This window comes from Drosophila elegans, unplaced genomic scaffold, assembly GCF_018152505.1.
Source record: "Drosophila elegans isolate 14027-0461.03 unplaced genomic scaffold, ASM1815250v1 contig_397, whole genome shotgun sequence".
Taxonomy (NCBI): Eukaryota; Metazoa; Arthropoda; class Insecta; order Diptera; family Drosophilidae; genus Drosophila; species Drosophila elegans.
Genome location: NW_024545782.1, coordinates 4,030,868 through 4,047,062, shown reverse-complemented (window position 1 = coordinate 4,047,062; position 16,195 = coordinate 4,030,868). Strand labels below are relative to the sequence as shown.

The 16,195-nt window shown below is 40.8% G+C and overlaps 1 protein-coding gene across 3 annotated transcripts in view; it reads right to left on the bottom strand.

Annotated features, from left to right (window-relative positions):
• The window catches only part of LOC108135250 (inactive dipeptidyl peptidase 10), a 34,732-nt gene that overhangs the window by 7,456 nt on the left and 11,081 nt on the right, over positions 1–16,195 (bottom strand). For 2 of the 3 annotated variants that reach the window (XM_017255914.2, XM_017255916.2), the window contains exons 2-7: positions 9,252–9,909; positions 2,900–2,995; positions 1,886–2,000; positions 1,694–1,788; positions 489–616; positions 212–423 (exon numbers count right to left, since the gene is read on the bottom strand). In XM_017255914.2, the coding sequence (XP_017111403.1) occupies positions 212–423; positions 489–616; positions 1,694–1,788; positions 1,886–2,000; positions 2,900–2,995; positions 9,252–9,281 (676 nt within the window). In that variant the 5' untranslated portion in view covers positions 9,282–9,909. The remainder of the gene's footprint in view (positions 1–211; positions 424–488; positions 617–1,693; positions 1,789–1,885; positions 2,001–2,899; positions 2,996–9,251; positions 9,910–16,195) is intronic. The other variant, XM_017255915.2, reaches the window with a different exon arrangement.

The following is a 16,195-nucleotide window of genomic DNA, read 5'->3' as shown; positions in this document are numbered from 1 at the left end:
AATACAGTTTTTTTTCATCATAAGCTTAACACACATATTCTGAGCAGATTGTGAGAAGCTGTTTTAAGCAAAGAGATATAAACACTTTGTTTTATATTCATATGCCAATGCGGATCGTCAAACGTGACTTTGGAGACTTAGATTGGTTTGCAATATTTCTTAGTATTGTCTATATTTCTTAGAGTTATATTAAAAGCAAAATTCCCCTCACCTTCGTACAGCCAATCCGGTATGCCGTTGTACACCACTCCGGGCACTGCGTCATGGGTGATCCGGTGCACCGCCGGGCTGCGCACCTCCTCCCTAAAGTAGATGTCGTAGTTCTGTACCCAGACCAGGGCGTTCCCGGCGGGGGTGAACCGGGCGTAAAGCAGGTAGGGCCAGTCGTCCAGGTGCGGACTGTGGCGCAGCTTGATGCTCTCGCTGACGGGGATTACGGGAAAAGGGCTTTACTGCGGACGGTCGGACGGCTCCGGACTCGAACTCACCTGGTCTGGATGTCGTAGAGGGTGTACTGGGCCAAGTACGAGTGCCGAAACAATTTCACAACATTCTGGGCCAGCAGCAGATAACGCTTGTCCGCCGAAATGGTGAAGGTGAAGGGTGCCAGGGTTTTCTGTTAAAGCGGAGTGGTGTTAAATGTTTGCTGCAAATTATGCGGAAAACCGGGGTGGGGAACCACCGCCTGCCACCGCCAATGCGGCTGTTACAATGCCAACACGTTGCGTATACGTAATTTTAATTAAAATTTTAATGGTCTTTTCTGATTTGCACGCAAAATTGCGGAAGTTTTGTTGGTGGCTCGTCGGAAATTTTCGAAATTTGCGGCATTGTTTACGGGTCTGAGTAACGGAAGTGTTGTCAAAGAGTTTCTGCCTTAATTTGGTTGGGAAAACAATCTGAAAATAATTCCCCCCGGGCCAACAAATGAGGAGTGGAGCTAAGCTTTAAGCGCATATTCATAGCGCATTTACTGTTTGAGTTTGTAGGCAAAGTAACATCATGCCAGATCCTGAGCTCACTATGAATATGCATTGCCATCAAGTCGTTTCGACTGCTCACTCGTGTTTCTTTGGTTCGGCTGCACATTAATTATTTCGCACTCAACTGGCAACTGTTGACTTGCGGTGGCTGCACTTGTTGCACTTCTTGTCTGCATATTTTGGCCCCTCGAGGCACTCGAAATGTGCGCTTGCCAAGTTGGCAAGAAAGCGCTTCCTTGCCTTGCCCTGACCTCTCAGTCTCAGTCTCGTCTCGTCTGGCAGCAGTTCATTCGTTTTCTTTGCCTTCGGTTTCCCTTATTTGATTCTCTTCCAATTCCATTCGCGCATTATTCATTAGAAAGCCTTTCACCCGGTGCCCCACCACCACATGTGTTTACCCAGTCATTGACATAGAAATCTTTTGCCTTTTATCGCTATCGCCGCACTCAGTTAACGATAACTTGGCCCATTTGTTTCGCTCAGCTCGCTGTTGTGCGCGCCATAATATCAGTTAACATTGCCAAGTCGAGTGTGTGCACTTGAGATATCTGCCTAGCGGCAGGTCCACCCACCACATCTAGGACTCCTAGAACTCCCCGACTCGTAAATAAGATGGGGCAAATATTTATTCTGCTCAGAGAGATAAGCAATAAGCAAACAAGCAGCGCACTGGTGGGCGGTGGCGAGGGGGATTGGCAAAATGTACTTACAAATGTCACATTGGACATGAGGACACGTTCCGAGCGATTGGCTGCACTCAGCAGACAGATGCGACCCAAATGGTCCTGGTACAGAAACTCCTCGCCTGCAAAAAAACGAACGAAACGAAGGCAGGGCGGAAATTAAAAGCGATTTACCAGATAGAATGGCGACCGAACGAACAGCACCCATTCAGGACTCACCATCGATCCAGCTGCCGTTGGAGTGCTGCGGCAGGAAGACCCCGTCGACGATGTCCTGCAGCTTGATGCGCTGCCCTTTGACCCGCGGGCCCTCATCGGGGGGCGTGAGCAGCACCTTTTTTGATAAATGTAGAAATTTTATATGTTGTCTTCTGCTCACTCACTCACACAGACAGGCAGACAGACAGGCAGGCAGACACACGTGAACAACACACATACACAACATCAACATCAATAGCAACATCAACAACGAATAGATAGAAAAATGGTCGGTGGTGTGGGGTGGGTAAATTTATCAGGCAGCCACAAAATCGCAAAAAAGTAAACAAACAGACAAAAGACAAAAATGAGCGTAACGTATTTACACAACAATTTATCACAATTGTTTCATATATATAGGTAAATACATATAAATATACACATAAATATGAATGGTTGTTCAAGATTTCTTTTTCGTTCCCACCATTTGTTGCTAAAATATTTACAGAAACAGCCCAAAAGCAGGCCAAGCAACTTTTTTGACAAACGGCAGAGTTTCGCCAATTAAAAAAGAAAACTTTTACCACCCAATTACGCGCGGGGACTTGTTTTGTATGTGCTGATTTTAAAGTGGAAAAGCAGAACAGTTTTCACTCTAATGGAAATTGTGTGGTAACTTTATAGAAATAAATTTAACTGTTTTGCAAAAGAAGTTTTCGTTAAATTCGGATTACTTTATTTTGAGTTTCTATTTGTATCGTTTTTTTGGTGCTTTTGTTGTGCGTGAAACAATTGTTCTTTTGAATTGACAGTATTTTGGTAATTATTGGGTCTGGTCGCCAATCATTGATGTTTGTCAACGGGGCGAGACACATAGTACTTTAATCTTTCTTTATTGCCCATAAATTGATTTGTGACACCGATTTGCACAATTAGGCAATCCAGTTGGTTGCCTGACTGTACCACAAAGGACAATAAACATCATGCTGTACAGTTTTGTGTTGGCGTTTGCGCCAAGTGTTGGCACAGACTTACCACCGAAGTTACAATCAGGGCCAGGACAATGATGATGACCAACAGCGCGATGAGAATGCCGCGCCAATTCCTCTGGTTGGGATTGCTGGAGACCAACTGTGCAAAATCAAAAGAAAAAGAGTCAGAGAGAGCAGTGAAACATTAAGAAAATTAATTGGAAAACGATAGAATGCTAATGCGGTCCATAAAGAGCACGTGCGACTCATTACCCCAAAGTTATGAAGACTGGCTCTGGCCAAAAACCGCAAATAATTGGTTGGCCAAGATGCAATTAGTACACTGATGATTCAGTTTTCCCCTTCCCATGAGCGGTTTTCCTTCTATATTATGTCTACCCTTAAGCCAACACACAGTCCTTATATTGTGAGCATATAGAATAGGCAGGCCCGGCCAAAACCCCTTGCAAATCAACGCTTAATGCATATTTAATGTTGTCAAGCAACAAAGGAGAACAGAAGCCCAAAATTAAACACGACAAGAACTAAACTCACGCAGCCCGTACAAGTTGATACCGATTTTTACGAGGAGGGCAGGCTTTTGTCTGCGCTCTGCCTGATTTCGTCCCAGTCAGTCCGTCATGTGCACACACACACACACACACAACGCCGCTTAGCCGAATAATTAATTAGGGCCCCATAAAACTATGCTCCTCTGCTGGATCATGAAAAGATGGCAATGTATTAATCAAGAGTTGCGTGCCAGAACGCTAAGGCTTATCAAATTAATTGCGGAGACAGGAAATAAAATTTGTATTATCCTTTAAGCAATATATAGCAACCAATTTTGAATTTAAATGATTTAGCTTCTATAACGATTTATTTAAACTGAATTTGCCAATCGATTTTGACTCGCCTAAACTCATAGAAGCCGCTAGAAAGAGAGAAAGCGCTCAATTAAATTCGCATACACATGTTCAACCCGCAAGCGTCCCTTTTGGCCATTAGTGCGGGCAGGTAAGCGCTAGCCTTAATTAATAACTCGGCTCACATACAAATGCGGGACAAATTGCGAGGGAACACGTGTACCTGCATGACTATTTATAAGGGCTCCCAACACTCCCTCCATACATACGTGTGTGTGTCTTTACTTCGAAAAGCGCAACCAGCACCAGTATTTATTACCAACACAGGGCTCGCACCGCAAACAAAGTGAAAACAACGTAAACCAAACTATCAAACAACAATAGAGCCCACCAGCTTGGGTAACTTTCGGGCAACTTAATTTTGCCGATCTACTGCTCGAAAATATTTTCGTGGAAACAATCATAATAAAAATGATTTCTTGGGGGCACACGCGGCGTGGCGTACACTTCATTTATCTTAATTGAATTGAATTTATACTCGTCAGGAGGGTCAAGTCCTCAGGACCCTAGCAAAAGAACAGGAGAGCACAAGACACTCAGCTTGATTGCCGGGGAGGAGAATACTTACACACAAGCTCAAGTAAATATGCAAAAATACGGCCATAAATGAAATTTAAACACTCAACTTGATGAGTTGCTGTTAACGCTGGAGGAATTAAAAATAATGACAGTCATCAATTTTAGCAAAGGCCGTCCCCTGCCGCAGAATTCAATGAGTTTACTTCTGACTCTTGAGTTGATGGAGGAATTCGATGGATACCAAAACGTTCGGAGCACATGAGCATCTTCTCTTATTAATTTTAATTAATGTTTAATGCCTTGCTATTAGCCCAGGTCGTGGTAGAATATATTTTTCAGTCAATATTAACAGGGCAAGTTAAGTTGTTTGTGAAAAAAAATGTGGCTGACTCTTAAATGTGGTTCGAAATAGTTGCCAAAAGCTTCTAACTTTCAAAACACTATGAAGTTTTAAACTGTTTGGTTTCTTGAGGCAGATTATAAATCAGTCACAAAAGACATTATGACATTTAACTATAACTATAACTACAATAACATTGCCATTTGTATGTTAATAAATCGATCACAATGTTACAACAATTATAAATAGGCCATAAATAAACGATTTTAACCGAACAAAAGCTTTTAGATGCCCAGCGATATTGGTTTCGCGGAGCAACAGAAAATAAAAGCGAAGGCCGCTTGCTTACAGACTCGTTTTGGCATCGAAAACCTTGCGGTTCGAATCGGAAACAATGGTAACCAAAATTGCTCACAATGCGTCACTCGACTTATGAAAATGAAGTGCACCAAAGGAAATGGTATTGGAAACGGATAGCAATTTAAGTGCACAAGAAAATAAAAACGCGATTGCCATGTCCTCGTTTTACGGACTTTTTCGAATTTTTGTTTGTTCTTATTCTTGCTGACTTTTGATTATCTTGGGATTGCGGATTAACATTGTTATCATTTCATTCTCTTTGTGTCCGCAAAAGGGGAAGCATCTTTTTCCCATGGGAAAAAAAGCTCAGAAGTATGACTTGATTAGATTCTTGGTTACCTGAGATTTAATCCACAGCAAAACCGAACTGCTAAAGTATTCGTTTTTATCGTTCATCGTTCAGAGTTTTAATTTAAGCCAATGCGAAGTGCTGGAAACTTTACGCCGACCAATCTTAAAAGCAGAGAATAACCAAATTATGTCCTGCTCTCTCTTTCTCACCCCCGACTACTTTCACTTTCGCTTTCTCTAAGCTGGCCAGGGGGCAGAGATAATGCGAATGGGAAACTCATGGCACCCACATACACCCACAATCCCAAGTAGGGCATTAGCTGCCTTTTGCGGTTGAGCTCGTCGAGCTGAGCTGGGCAAACTTTGCTTGCTCCTCCTCGAGTGCAGAAAGTTGAAAGAGCCAGCTGTTGGTGGTTTGGAGGTTGGAGAACCGCGGTCGGGTGGTGGGTAATGGGTGGGTGGGTGGAGAGCCTCCAGTTATTTGCATAAGTTGTCATAGTTATTAAGCTCTGAGCGTTAAAATTCTTTGCAGCATACTTTTAAGCGCATTAAAATGGCTGCCAGGTATAGTATTTGTCGAACGAAAGGGGAAATGAGTTTGGACGGGGAGAGAGTGAAAGTGTCGTTTTCAATTAACTTGCTAGTTGGCTCAGCAAAGATAAAGATGGACCAGTTCGTCGCATTAAAAGCCATCTGTTGGGTCACAAAAAGGAGGTCAGCTATATAATGGTCTTTGTTTTGGGGGATTAGAAACTTCCATCTTGAAATTAAATTTCTAAAATCAATTATAACAGATGGTAACTTTCTTAATCTTTTATACAAAAGTATACTATATTCACGGATCATTTTGGACTTGGACAGGATTTTGCTTCCATTAATTCATGTGCCTCTTTGATTCGTATGCCAAAGGTTTAATTATGCTTAGTTCATTTTTATAGACTTTAATAAGTAACATAACTGTGTTTTTTTACAGCCTTAGTAGTAATTTAAAACACCTGTTAAGGGAATTACAACAAGAAATTATACAGTTTCACAAATATATTCAAGCTCTTTCATTTTAATTTAACAATTAAAAAGAAAATTCAATTTTGGTCATAATAGCTTTCTCCCACCGTCACCAAATTTGCAATAGTTTGTACTCAAAATTGAGCTGACCTCCGCCCTTTGACGCGCTTGAAACTTTCGAATAAAATTCGTCGAAGTTTGTCTAGTAATGTTTGCTTTGCACTCAAAGGCAATAAAGGCAATGAAAGCCTTCGGAGCCAATGAAAGCTGACTTACTGCATTTTCGCTGATTCACTTTGTTTCCTCGCTCGTGAGTATTGGAAACCTTGGAGGACCTGCACCCAAGGTAGCATTCCACACTGGCATATTGGCCTTCGCATTGGGGGCGACATTAGTTGGCAATCTTTACGGCCTGCTGCCTTCCTGCCAAACGTGGAATCCATAAACAGTCTTTGGCTGTGGCGGGCAATTGTGAAAGGGATGCAACTCAGTGCATCCTTGCACGCTCCTTGCGGTTGTGTTTTTGTTGGAGTGGGTGTGGGTGTGTGTGTGTGTGTGTGGGTGTGTGTGCCCGTCTGTGTCTGGCTTTCCGGCATGCCGGCCCCATTGTCTACCTGCACGCCCGCCCACCTGTCCCCGGCATTGGGTGCTGCTGTCAACGGCAGTTTAGCTCAAGGCCATAACGGCGTAGCATTTGCTTTAACTGTCACGTGGGCGGGTGTCGCCTGTACTCGGCGACCTGGGTGGGAGAACGCTCTCCTCTGCGTCAACACACACTTGAGCTTCCATTACACGGCCATGATTGCTTATTTTTCTGTTTTCTCCTTTTCCAACCTGCTGCTGCAGGTGTCGAGCCTGTCGGCGGTCGTTAGGTTACCTGAATTTGTCAAAATAAAATGTAATATGCCAGCGCCGACACAATTGAATGCGATGTGCAGTCACTGACTTGGGGTCGCGTTAGTTCAAGCAAGAGTGATTATTTTAAACCATATCTTATCCCCCCGAAGTTGTACTTTTACGATTTTATGGTTGGATAAACTTGATTTATTTCAGACCAAAAGAGTATTAATTGAATGAAGAGGAAATAACGAATAACAAACATATCAATTTTATTTGCAAGTCTAAGGACATTTGATGGAAATTTCACATCAAAGCAATTTTCACTAATTTTCTAGTTTTTTTCTCCTAAGACTTGGTTTCTTGATTTGTCAAGATTTTTCAAGAACTTTAGAATTTTACTTGTATATCACTAAACATTGATTTGTATAATTAACACCGAAACCTTAACAATTCTTTGGACCTGTAAACTAGAGTGATACCGAATTTCCTGCTATTGCAAATATTGCCAATTGCTCTTTAGATCCTTCTTAACTGATTAACGCGCACTCTCTTGCACAAATACACCTGTCAGCCAGCATTATCATAGTTAAAACAATTTATATAGATGGAACGCACTATCCCATAGTGGATGGCAAACACTTGAGTCGGAAAAAAATCGGAGTGGAAATTCCGGCTAATTGACTTCCGCTCAAATGGTCGTTGGCCATTTCGACTGTCTGTTTATCTTTGCAGCCGTTTGACACTCCAAATCGCCAGCAAATCGCGACGCGATAAAAATGAAAGGCCTCCTCTCAGACAACTTAGTATGCAAAGCGCACACACTCGCAGACATGCGGTGCATGGCTAATTCAATTTCGCAATTGTAGCCAGCACTGTCGGCGCTCTGCATTTGAATAACATGCGGAATTTATTTCAATTAGCATCGCAGCCGCACAGTTGATTCCGCAGCGCCGCAAGGAATGCAGCGAAGCGGGAAAAGCTGACCATCAAAGTCAGCGGAAAATCGGAAGAAGATGATGAAAGTGCTGGGAGGAAGCTCAAGTTGACCGGCTACGAGTCGTGGAGTGAACTTTTCCGTCTCCTCGAAGCACTTCTCAAAGTTGGAATCAGAGTAAGTCGCGACTGAAGTGGCGATGTAAGAGCTTAGTCAGCTTGTCGGCCAAGTGGACCTAATAACAAGTCCAATTGCGAAGATAATCTCTGGGCTAACCAATCAGGGCTTTCCCGAAGAGTTGCCGGAAAGCTGCCGTTCGTTCTTAATATTCTATCTGCAATTCAATTGATGAAATTGAAATTTATTCAAGGCCGTGAAAAGATCCTTTCGACTAACCATTTAGAAATCAATTCCATGTTTCAGAAAGGTGCAATCGCCCTGGACCCTTCAATTGTATGGTCGTTTGCTTAAATTCATATCGTTTTAGTTTAGCTGAGTTAGAATTATTGCAAAACAAATACTGATGAAGCTCTAAAAGACCATCGCTGTCATCAGTTTTCGGTATGACTGTATTAAAAATTCGGCGTGCTAGCGTAGCTACTATTTTAATAGTTCGGCTAATTTAAATTTAATTTGTATGAAAACCGTTCCATCAATATTAGTTAAGCACAGACTTTAGACTTTTATTTTCACTACCCGTACTGTAAGAAGTCTATATTTATAATTACGAGGACGCATTTATGGCTCGAATAACTGACTTTTAATTATTGGTATCCAGGTAATAGTACTCTACTTTAAAGAAATAATAATAACAGAATTTCTACGAAAAGATTAAGCTTATTAAAAAGTTAATTACGTTGCAGAACAATAACCCCTACATTATGCTGGCCCACTTTTGAATACCAACATTCCTTAATGTATTCTCCTGCCGCTTTTCAATTTTCTCAGTCATTAAGCAATTTGAAATTATAATCCAAGCACTAAGCTTAGGTTTCCCTGCATTTCAATACGCTCGACTAATCTCTGTTACTCAGGGAAAAAGAAACGGAACTGGGTAACCCGGCACGTGCACACACGGATATTTGTTTTTTAAATTAATTATGCCTAATTATATTTGGGCTCAAAACATATTCATTTTTTGCTCAGCCCCAGCGTACTGTTTTCCGCCGGTTGTTGGCTTTGTGAGCAAACAAAAAATTACCTCATCATCGTAATTATCCTGCTCAGGCATGACTTGATGTTTGTCGGCTTAAGGCGCTGGATTTTGCGGAAGTCCGATGGGGTGGTGGATGCTTGACAAATTAAAGGGCCGCCGGCTGTTGTCGCTGTCGGCGCTTCTTTGCTGGCTGTATGCTTTTTAGATTGCTAATCGAATAAATTTCGCCGGCGATAATTTGCGAGCTATTCTAATTTGTCTTGTTCTCAGAATCAGCTCGCTGAGGCTGCTGGCATCTTGTGGAGCTCGATATAACTGGAGTCACTTCCGTTGGCCATGCTTTCGCGAATTATTTTAAAGCTCGTCCTTGACTTTTGGCAGCTGTCCTCTCTTGCTGCCCATCTGCCACCTTCTGCTGTCGTTTTTACTGTTGTTGCTGCTAATTATGAATGGTCGTTGTTTTTGGGGTTGGCGTTTGACTTAGGAACTTGTCGTTTTGGTCCTTGCAATGCGCTTTTGCTGTTAGTTTTTTCCGCTTACCGCGTCTGCCGTTACTAATGAGCATACATTTTCAATTTTTGCATCTGCAGCCAGCCCAGTTTTCCTGTGTCTCGTTGGTGTAGTCGTTGGTGTAGACGTTGGTGTTGGTGTGAGGAGTCCTCCGCTCTGACACTAATGATGCAGCATACTTTTAGGCCAAGCGCTAAATTGGAATAGAGTGGGGTTGGAACGGGAAGAAAAAACACACACAATATTTTAAAATGCAGTTCTTGCTAAAACATTTCGTTGTTGCTGTGGTGGGTGTTGTTCATCTTCTTTGTGTGTTGTTGTGTTGTTGTTAGTGCCAATTCGGTGTGTTGTGCTTTTAGCCTTGTAAGCGCTTGCATGACTGTGTGTGTGTTAGTGCTTATATAATATGACACATGTTCGGGGTGATGCATACTTTCGGGCAGCTTGTGTGCTTATGTGCTAGGCCTCTCTGGCATTTGAATGTGGGTTAAGTAGTCTAGTGTTTAAATATTTGCATAAACAAAGGCCACTGCCAAAAGCAGGCAATGTAAGTTTCTAATTACATGTACGGCAACATTGCAGCGACTTTGTTTCCATTCTTGTAGTTGTGAGGGGAAAACATGCAGGTAACCCAAAATACTAATATATTTATTATGCAAAATGTTGCATGCGGTGGAAAAGGGGGCGGCGCGGATTCAACACTTTAAACATGACTGGGTTGTTATATGCAAATTGCCCCATGGGGTGGCAGGTGCAGTGGCTGAGTGGAGTGGAGTGTTAATAGCATTACATTTTCGATATAAGTTATGACAAGGTTTTCTTTTTCCTTTTCTGGTTTTTTTTTCTTGGTACGCCTTATAAGCAGCTTATTATGCAAAATGCACGTACCGCGAACGATAGCTTAAGGGCATGTAGAAAGATATTCACAGTCCGATGGAAGTTGTATTGTGGTCAATGATTTGTGGCGTTTAAAAAATTAAATTGAAAAAAAATGTACAATATTTAGTCCTGCCAAATAGCTGGCATTTAATTTAAGAAGAAATATAAGCGAAGATGTTTGAAATTTAATTCACCTCTACCAATGATTCGATGACTTGTAGAACCCCAAGGATGTTATACCCATAATCCAAAGCCAAGCAAAGCTATTTTCTACACATAAACTTTAATTAACCTGAATGTCAGCTCTATAGCCCCATGGCCTGAAGAAGACAAATGACACCACACCCAAATAACCCCGCAAAACACTCGCCGCAAGGGGAGTTTTGGCTTAAATAGCCAATGACACACAAATAATCTTCAATAGCTCCGCAAAAGAAGGCGAGGGAAAGGAAAGAGTGTTTATCATTCGGCTGAGTCATCTTTTGGGAGCAATCACTGTGCACTCTTCCTTGGAACGCATTACAATGCATAAACTTTTGGTCGCTGTCGGGTTGCTGCTCGACTTTTACCTAAACCGACGTCCGCAACTATAAATTAACATAAAATGTATAAAAGAAACACAAGCCTCGCTTTAAAAGTTTCATGTGGGAACAATGGAAATGTTTTATACAGCTGCTAACATAAATTTCATTAATTTTTACCTAACCAAATTGTTTGGAGTTTTTTGTTGTGTTCTGTTTTGTATTGTTCTGCTTTTATTCTGGCTTGCTTCCGCAGCCAAAAGCAAATTTTATTGTTTTCATAAAATGGTTTTCATTTTTACACCAAACAATGTAACATTGAAAAATTCCTCATAGCAAAATAAAACAAAACGATTTGCATGTTTGCAATTGTACTGCTAACGAGTACCGCCTGCTGACTATGGAAGTCTTGTTACAAACCACAATAAGTAATATCAAAAACATTTCTTTTAAGGTAAAAAAAGCTGTAACACACAACATTTTTCAAAAAAAATTGTATAGATAAAAAAAGACGTTGGAACATGCAAATATATTTTCTAAAAATTTTCCATTTAGTCCACTGCAGCTACATATTTTAACTCCCTTGCAGAGTGAAGAATAAAAGCAAGTTTAATTAATAAATCTTGCCTTGTTAGAAGGTTTTTTCACTTATTTTGAACATTTGGTTGCATACTATTCCCATAAAGCATTGAGATTTCAATTCAACCATTAGGTTAATGTTGATTTGTTCATAATTCCTTTTTAGGAGCGCACAATGTCAGAATCAGTGTAAAGTTCGGCTTTAAAGAGTTTAAGGACTTTTCAAAAATCGATTAATACTACTGCCAAAAGGACAATTCTTTATTACACATATTCTTAAATCTGCCATTACCTTTTTTACCTGCCCTGGATGGTGGAACATTACAAAAATAACACCAATACCCAATGGAAAAGGCCTACAGGGATGCTTCCCTATCTCTCAAAAGCTATAGGTTACGTAAAAACGGACGGAGAGAAAATCGGACAGATGGACGGACATCGGATTGCAAATTTGCCCTTCACTGTTAAGCAAACTTTTGACCCTCGACAGTCATATGAAAATATTAGCACAAGAATTAAACTTACAAAAATCTTCGTCTTACTTTTAAAATAGTTTCAGCAGTAAACATTTTAGGACTCAATGTTGGAACTTATATTATTATGCAACCTTTTGTGGCAAGTTCTGTGTGTGGAAAATTCCCTTCCTCTTCCTAACGGTTTGTATTTTTCATTTTGTCATTTTGCTAAAAGTTTTTTTTAGCTTTCTCTGCAACTAGGTTGCATGTATTTTGTTATCAACATGTTGACACTCATTCGTGTGGGAACTCAGCTCTCCATCCTACTGCCATTGTTTCTATCCCGTTCTTCGCCCGACTTCCGGCGTGATGCAGCCGTGCGTAAGTCGCTTCCGGTTGAAGGCCGAGTGCCCGTTTCAAAAAGTGCTACACTCACACTCATGGACTCGTAGGGGTGCCAGCACACTCGAACATATTTCACTCGTATCATCCTCATGGCACTTTGCAAAAATTTTAAATTTATTGCCTCTATGAAGCGGCAAAACATACATCATACAGCCAAATCTACATCAGCAAATCAATAATATGAATTGTTGATTATTTCAATAGAAATCCCAGCTCACAATGTAGGACTGATGCCCACATAGGGCTGCCGAGGAAAATCAATTGCATCTGCTGGAAACGTGTTGCAGGCGGCCAATTTGAGGGACACTCTTGTGGCTTTTGCCGTCGCTACTACGTGCAAGTGGCAAGTCGGTAAAAGCCCGGCCCATGTTGCACGTAAGCCGTAAACGTTTTAAGGTGCTTTGCGGCATGGCTGTCCGACTGGGCGGCTGGGTTACGACAGCCATAATGTTTCATTAGTGGTCGGCCCAGTTCTCCTTGACAGCGAATATCTAGTAGGTACTTCCAAGGGGCACAATAATGTGCCTTCTTAAAGCTGCAACTGCATTTTGAATGGTTCTTCAATTGAACTCTGAGTGCGCTAACCCCTGCATAAAGTCAAGTGTTTAATTAAATGCACTCTTGAAAATTATGGAACTATGATTCTGAATTGTGGAAAACTCTCCCCCACAAGCTGTTTCAATATGAAATTTGTTTTGAACCTTTTAACTTCAAAAAACAAAAAGTTTTAATAATAAAAAGGTAAGTCCCGTAATTAGAGCCCTTTAGTTTTTAAAACTACTTAGCATACAATACTATAAATAAAATCGTTAGTCCAAAGCTCGTTGAGAATATTTTACTGCGTCAAACTTTAACCTATGTTTGATCTTAAAAGGACCCTTTCGCCCAACCCTTTAACAGAGCTGCACTACCTCCCATTTCAGCAGCACTTCAGCAACAAAATGTTGCGTACCATAAAATTAGGCTGGCCCCATTAAACTGGGCAGAGAAAGGAAGCAACTCTTGCCTTCTGGCCCACCCACCCAGTGCGACACAAACGGCAAGGCCATCGACATCTCTACCCTCCCTTTGTTGACTATGGCGACGGGGCTTGCACATTAGTTTTAATGCATGTTTCATGCGCCATTAGGCTTAATTAGTGGCATTCGCAGCCCCCGCCGAGCCCAACTTAAATGGGTTTCAATGTAGCGGCAGAGGTCAAAGGTTGGGGTGTGGTGCAGACTGCAGACTGCAGACTGCAGACTGACTGCCTGTCTGGCCTCAACCGTCTGTCGTTCGGTATGCAGTTTTATTATTGTCGTCCGCTACAGGATGTTGCAGGATGTGCAGTGAGCTTTTAACTCCACTCCTGTATCAGCATTAAGCCCAGCGGTCGCCGGAGTCATTAGTCGTTCATTCATTTTAAGCGACGCACACGCGGAAGAAAAATTAAGATTTAATTAAGAAAAATAATGAATGCGTTTGTCCTCGGGCTTAAAGGGGACCAAATAAATTGTCTCTTGTGGCACGGCATGAGCCTTTTGGCCTCGGCGTGACTGGGACTTCCATCTCGACAGTCAGCTCAGCTGCCATTTAAAATTGTGCCGCACATCGAAAGCAACAAAACTGAGTGCCAAAATTAGATGCCTGTCTCTAGCTAACAACAGTTGATTTGTCTCGAGATTAAAGTGCTTTTTTGGCAGTGATGCGGCCAAGAATCAGACCAATTGAATTTGCTTGAGCTAAATCAAAGGAAAGATTCCGAAAATTGTTGTTTTAAAATTCTTTTGTGAAAACGTGTTCCCCAACAAAATAATCTATGTTTCCATATAACCCTCTATTATACTACTTTCAAACCATTATGGTCGTAATATCTGCTTTAGTTTAGATCAACAAAATTAAATTCTTTAAAAAACGATTTTTTTAAAATATATTTTCTAACCAAAAAAATTATTTCAGAGCTGCTTCAAAGGCATCGAATTATGTGAGTGTTTTAGCTTATTTGTATAGCATCTCTGTTCATTTCCGCCGAATGGCGCCAAAACTTTATGACCACCAAAGGACGCTTCGGCTTACAGCCCATAAACAGGCAGCTAGTCGGTGGCTCATTGAAGCGAACAAAATGTTCGAAAATGTTGTTTGCCCAGGCAGTTGCTAAATCACAGAGCGGGAAGTGGAATAAATTTGGCCGAAGACAACTGAAGGCGGCCCAAAAACGAGACTAGTTAACTTGGACAGAAGTAGCAGCAACGAAAGATTGCCGAATTGTAAAGCGGGCCATAAAGCCAAATTAGAAGGCAAGTCAGCCAAAGTAAATAAACAAATAAAGACGACGGCGACGTCGACAAATGACAAGGAATAAGAGACAAGTTCATGTCCATGTCACTGTCTCCCCGTTTGGCTCCGTTCTCGCTTTATTTAGATTTTTCTTCTTTAAGACCATTTCAGGGCAAATTTATGGGCCACATTTCCGAAGAACATTTTTCACCTTGTAAAAGTCGAGACCGCGAAAAAACCAAATTACATAAAACTTGTGAAAAGAACAACAAATACAACAACGAGCGCATCCAAAAAATTATCAAAACAAACACGACCGCCTCCAAATTGTAAAAATCGGCATGAATATATTTTACAATAATAAACAGTCCCAAAAATGTTGAAACAGCTCTGAGAGAATAAGAGACATTGGGAGAATAGTCCAAATATACAAAGGTAGGATGAGACGAGCCCGAAAACAAAAGTTCATCAACATCAATAAACAAAGTGCATTTTTTCGATTCCAGATAACGAAACAGCCGAAAACATTTAACTCAACAAATTAAAGTGGAAACGCTTCGGTTGCCCATTGAAGTGCTGATGACCTATTGGGGATAAACGAACAAAAGGTCGCGAAATAGACTCTATGCTTATGTTCTTATTGTTCCGAAATTTCGTATCTTTAATTGAGATATTTATAACTTAATAAACGCCCAGTCGACTTGTTAAAAAATTTGTTTTCGTAGAAATCTACAGTTTGATTGTGTTTATACAAATAAAGATTTGCACTAATCAAGAATGAGTCTGTTTAAATTCTTTTTACTCAGTAAAAGTTGTTTGTGAACAGGAAATTTACAAAAAAGAACATTAATTAATACGGATATATATTTAGCTAAATTTCCGAAAATTTTATATGCATTGAAAAAGTTTAATTATTTTCGCTTTCTTTGATTTGTTGTCCTTTCAGAAGATAAAATGTTCCACTTGTAAACATATTAACCTTAATATAACTATACATCAGGCGATATATAAGAATCACAAAACATTACCCCTACCACAAATCACGTAGGAAAAACTACTATAAATAAAAAGAAAATGTTTTGATTATTGCGGCAAAAAGCGTTTAATGTACAACCTGGCGTATACACAATATTTTACATTAAGACAACAAACAAAGACGCAGAATTGTGAGACTGAAGGTGAAAGCAAATGCGAAAATTCCCTTGTCGCTTAACTCTCTTGGTGTGTCAGTTGATGATGGAAATGATTTCAGCATCTATTTCTGAGGTCAGCCAAAAGGCGTTTCTTTTGCCTTGACAGATTGACAGATATAGGCGATATTGAGTATCCAGACTGTGTGGTAGTATTATGGACAAGACTCGTCTGCAGTTAATTAATTTCAAAT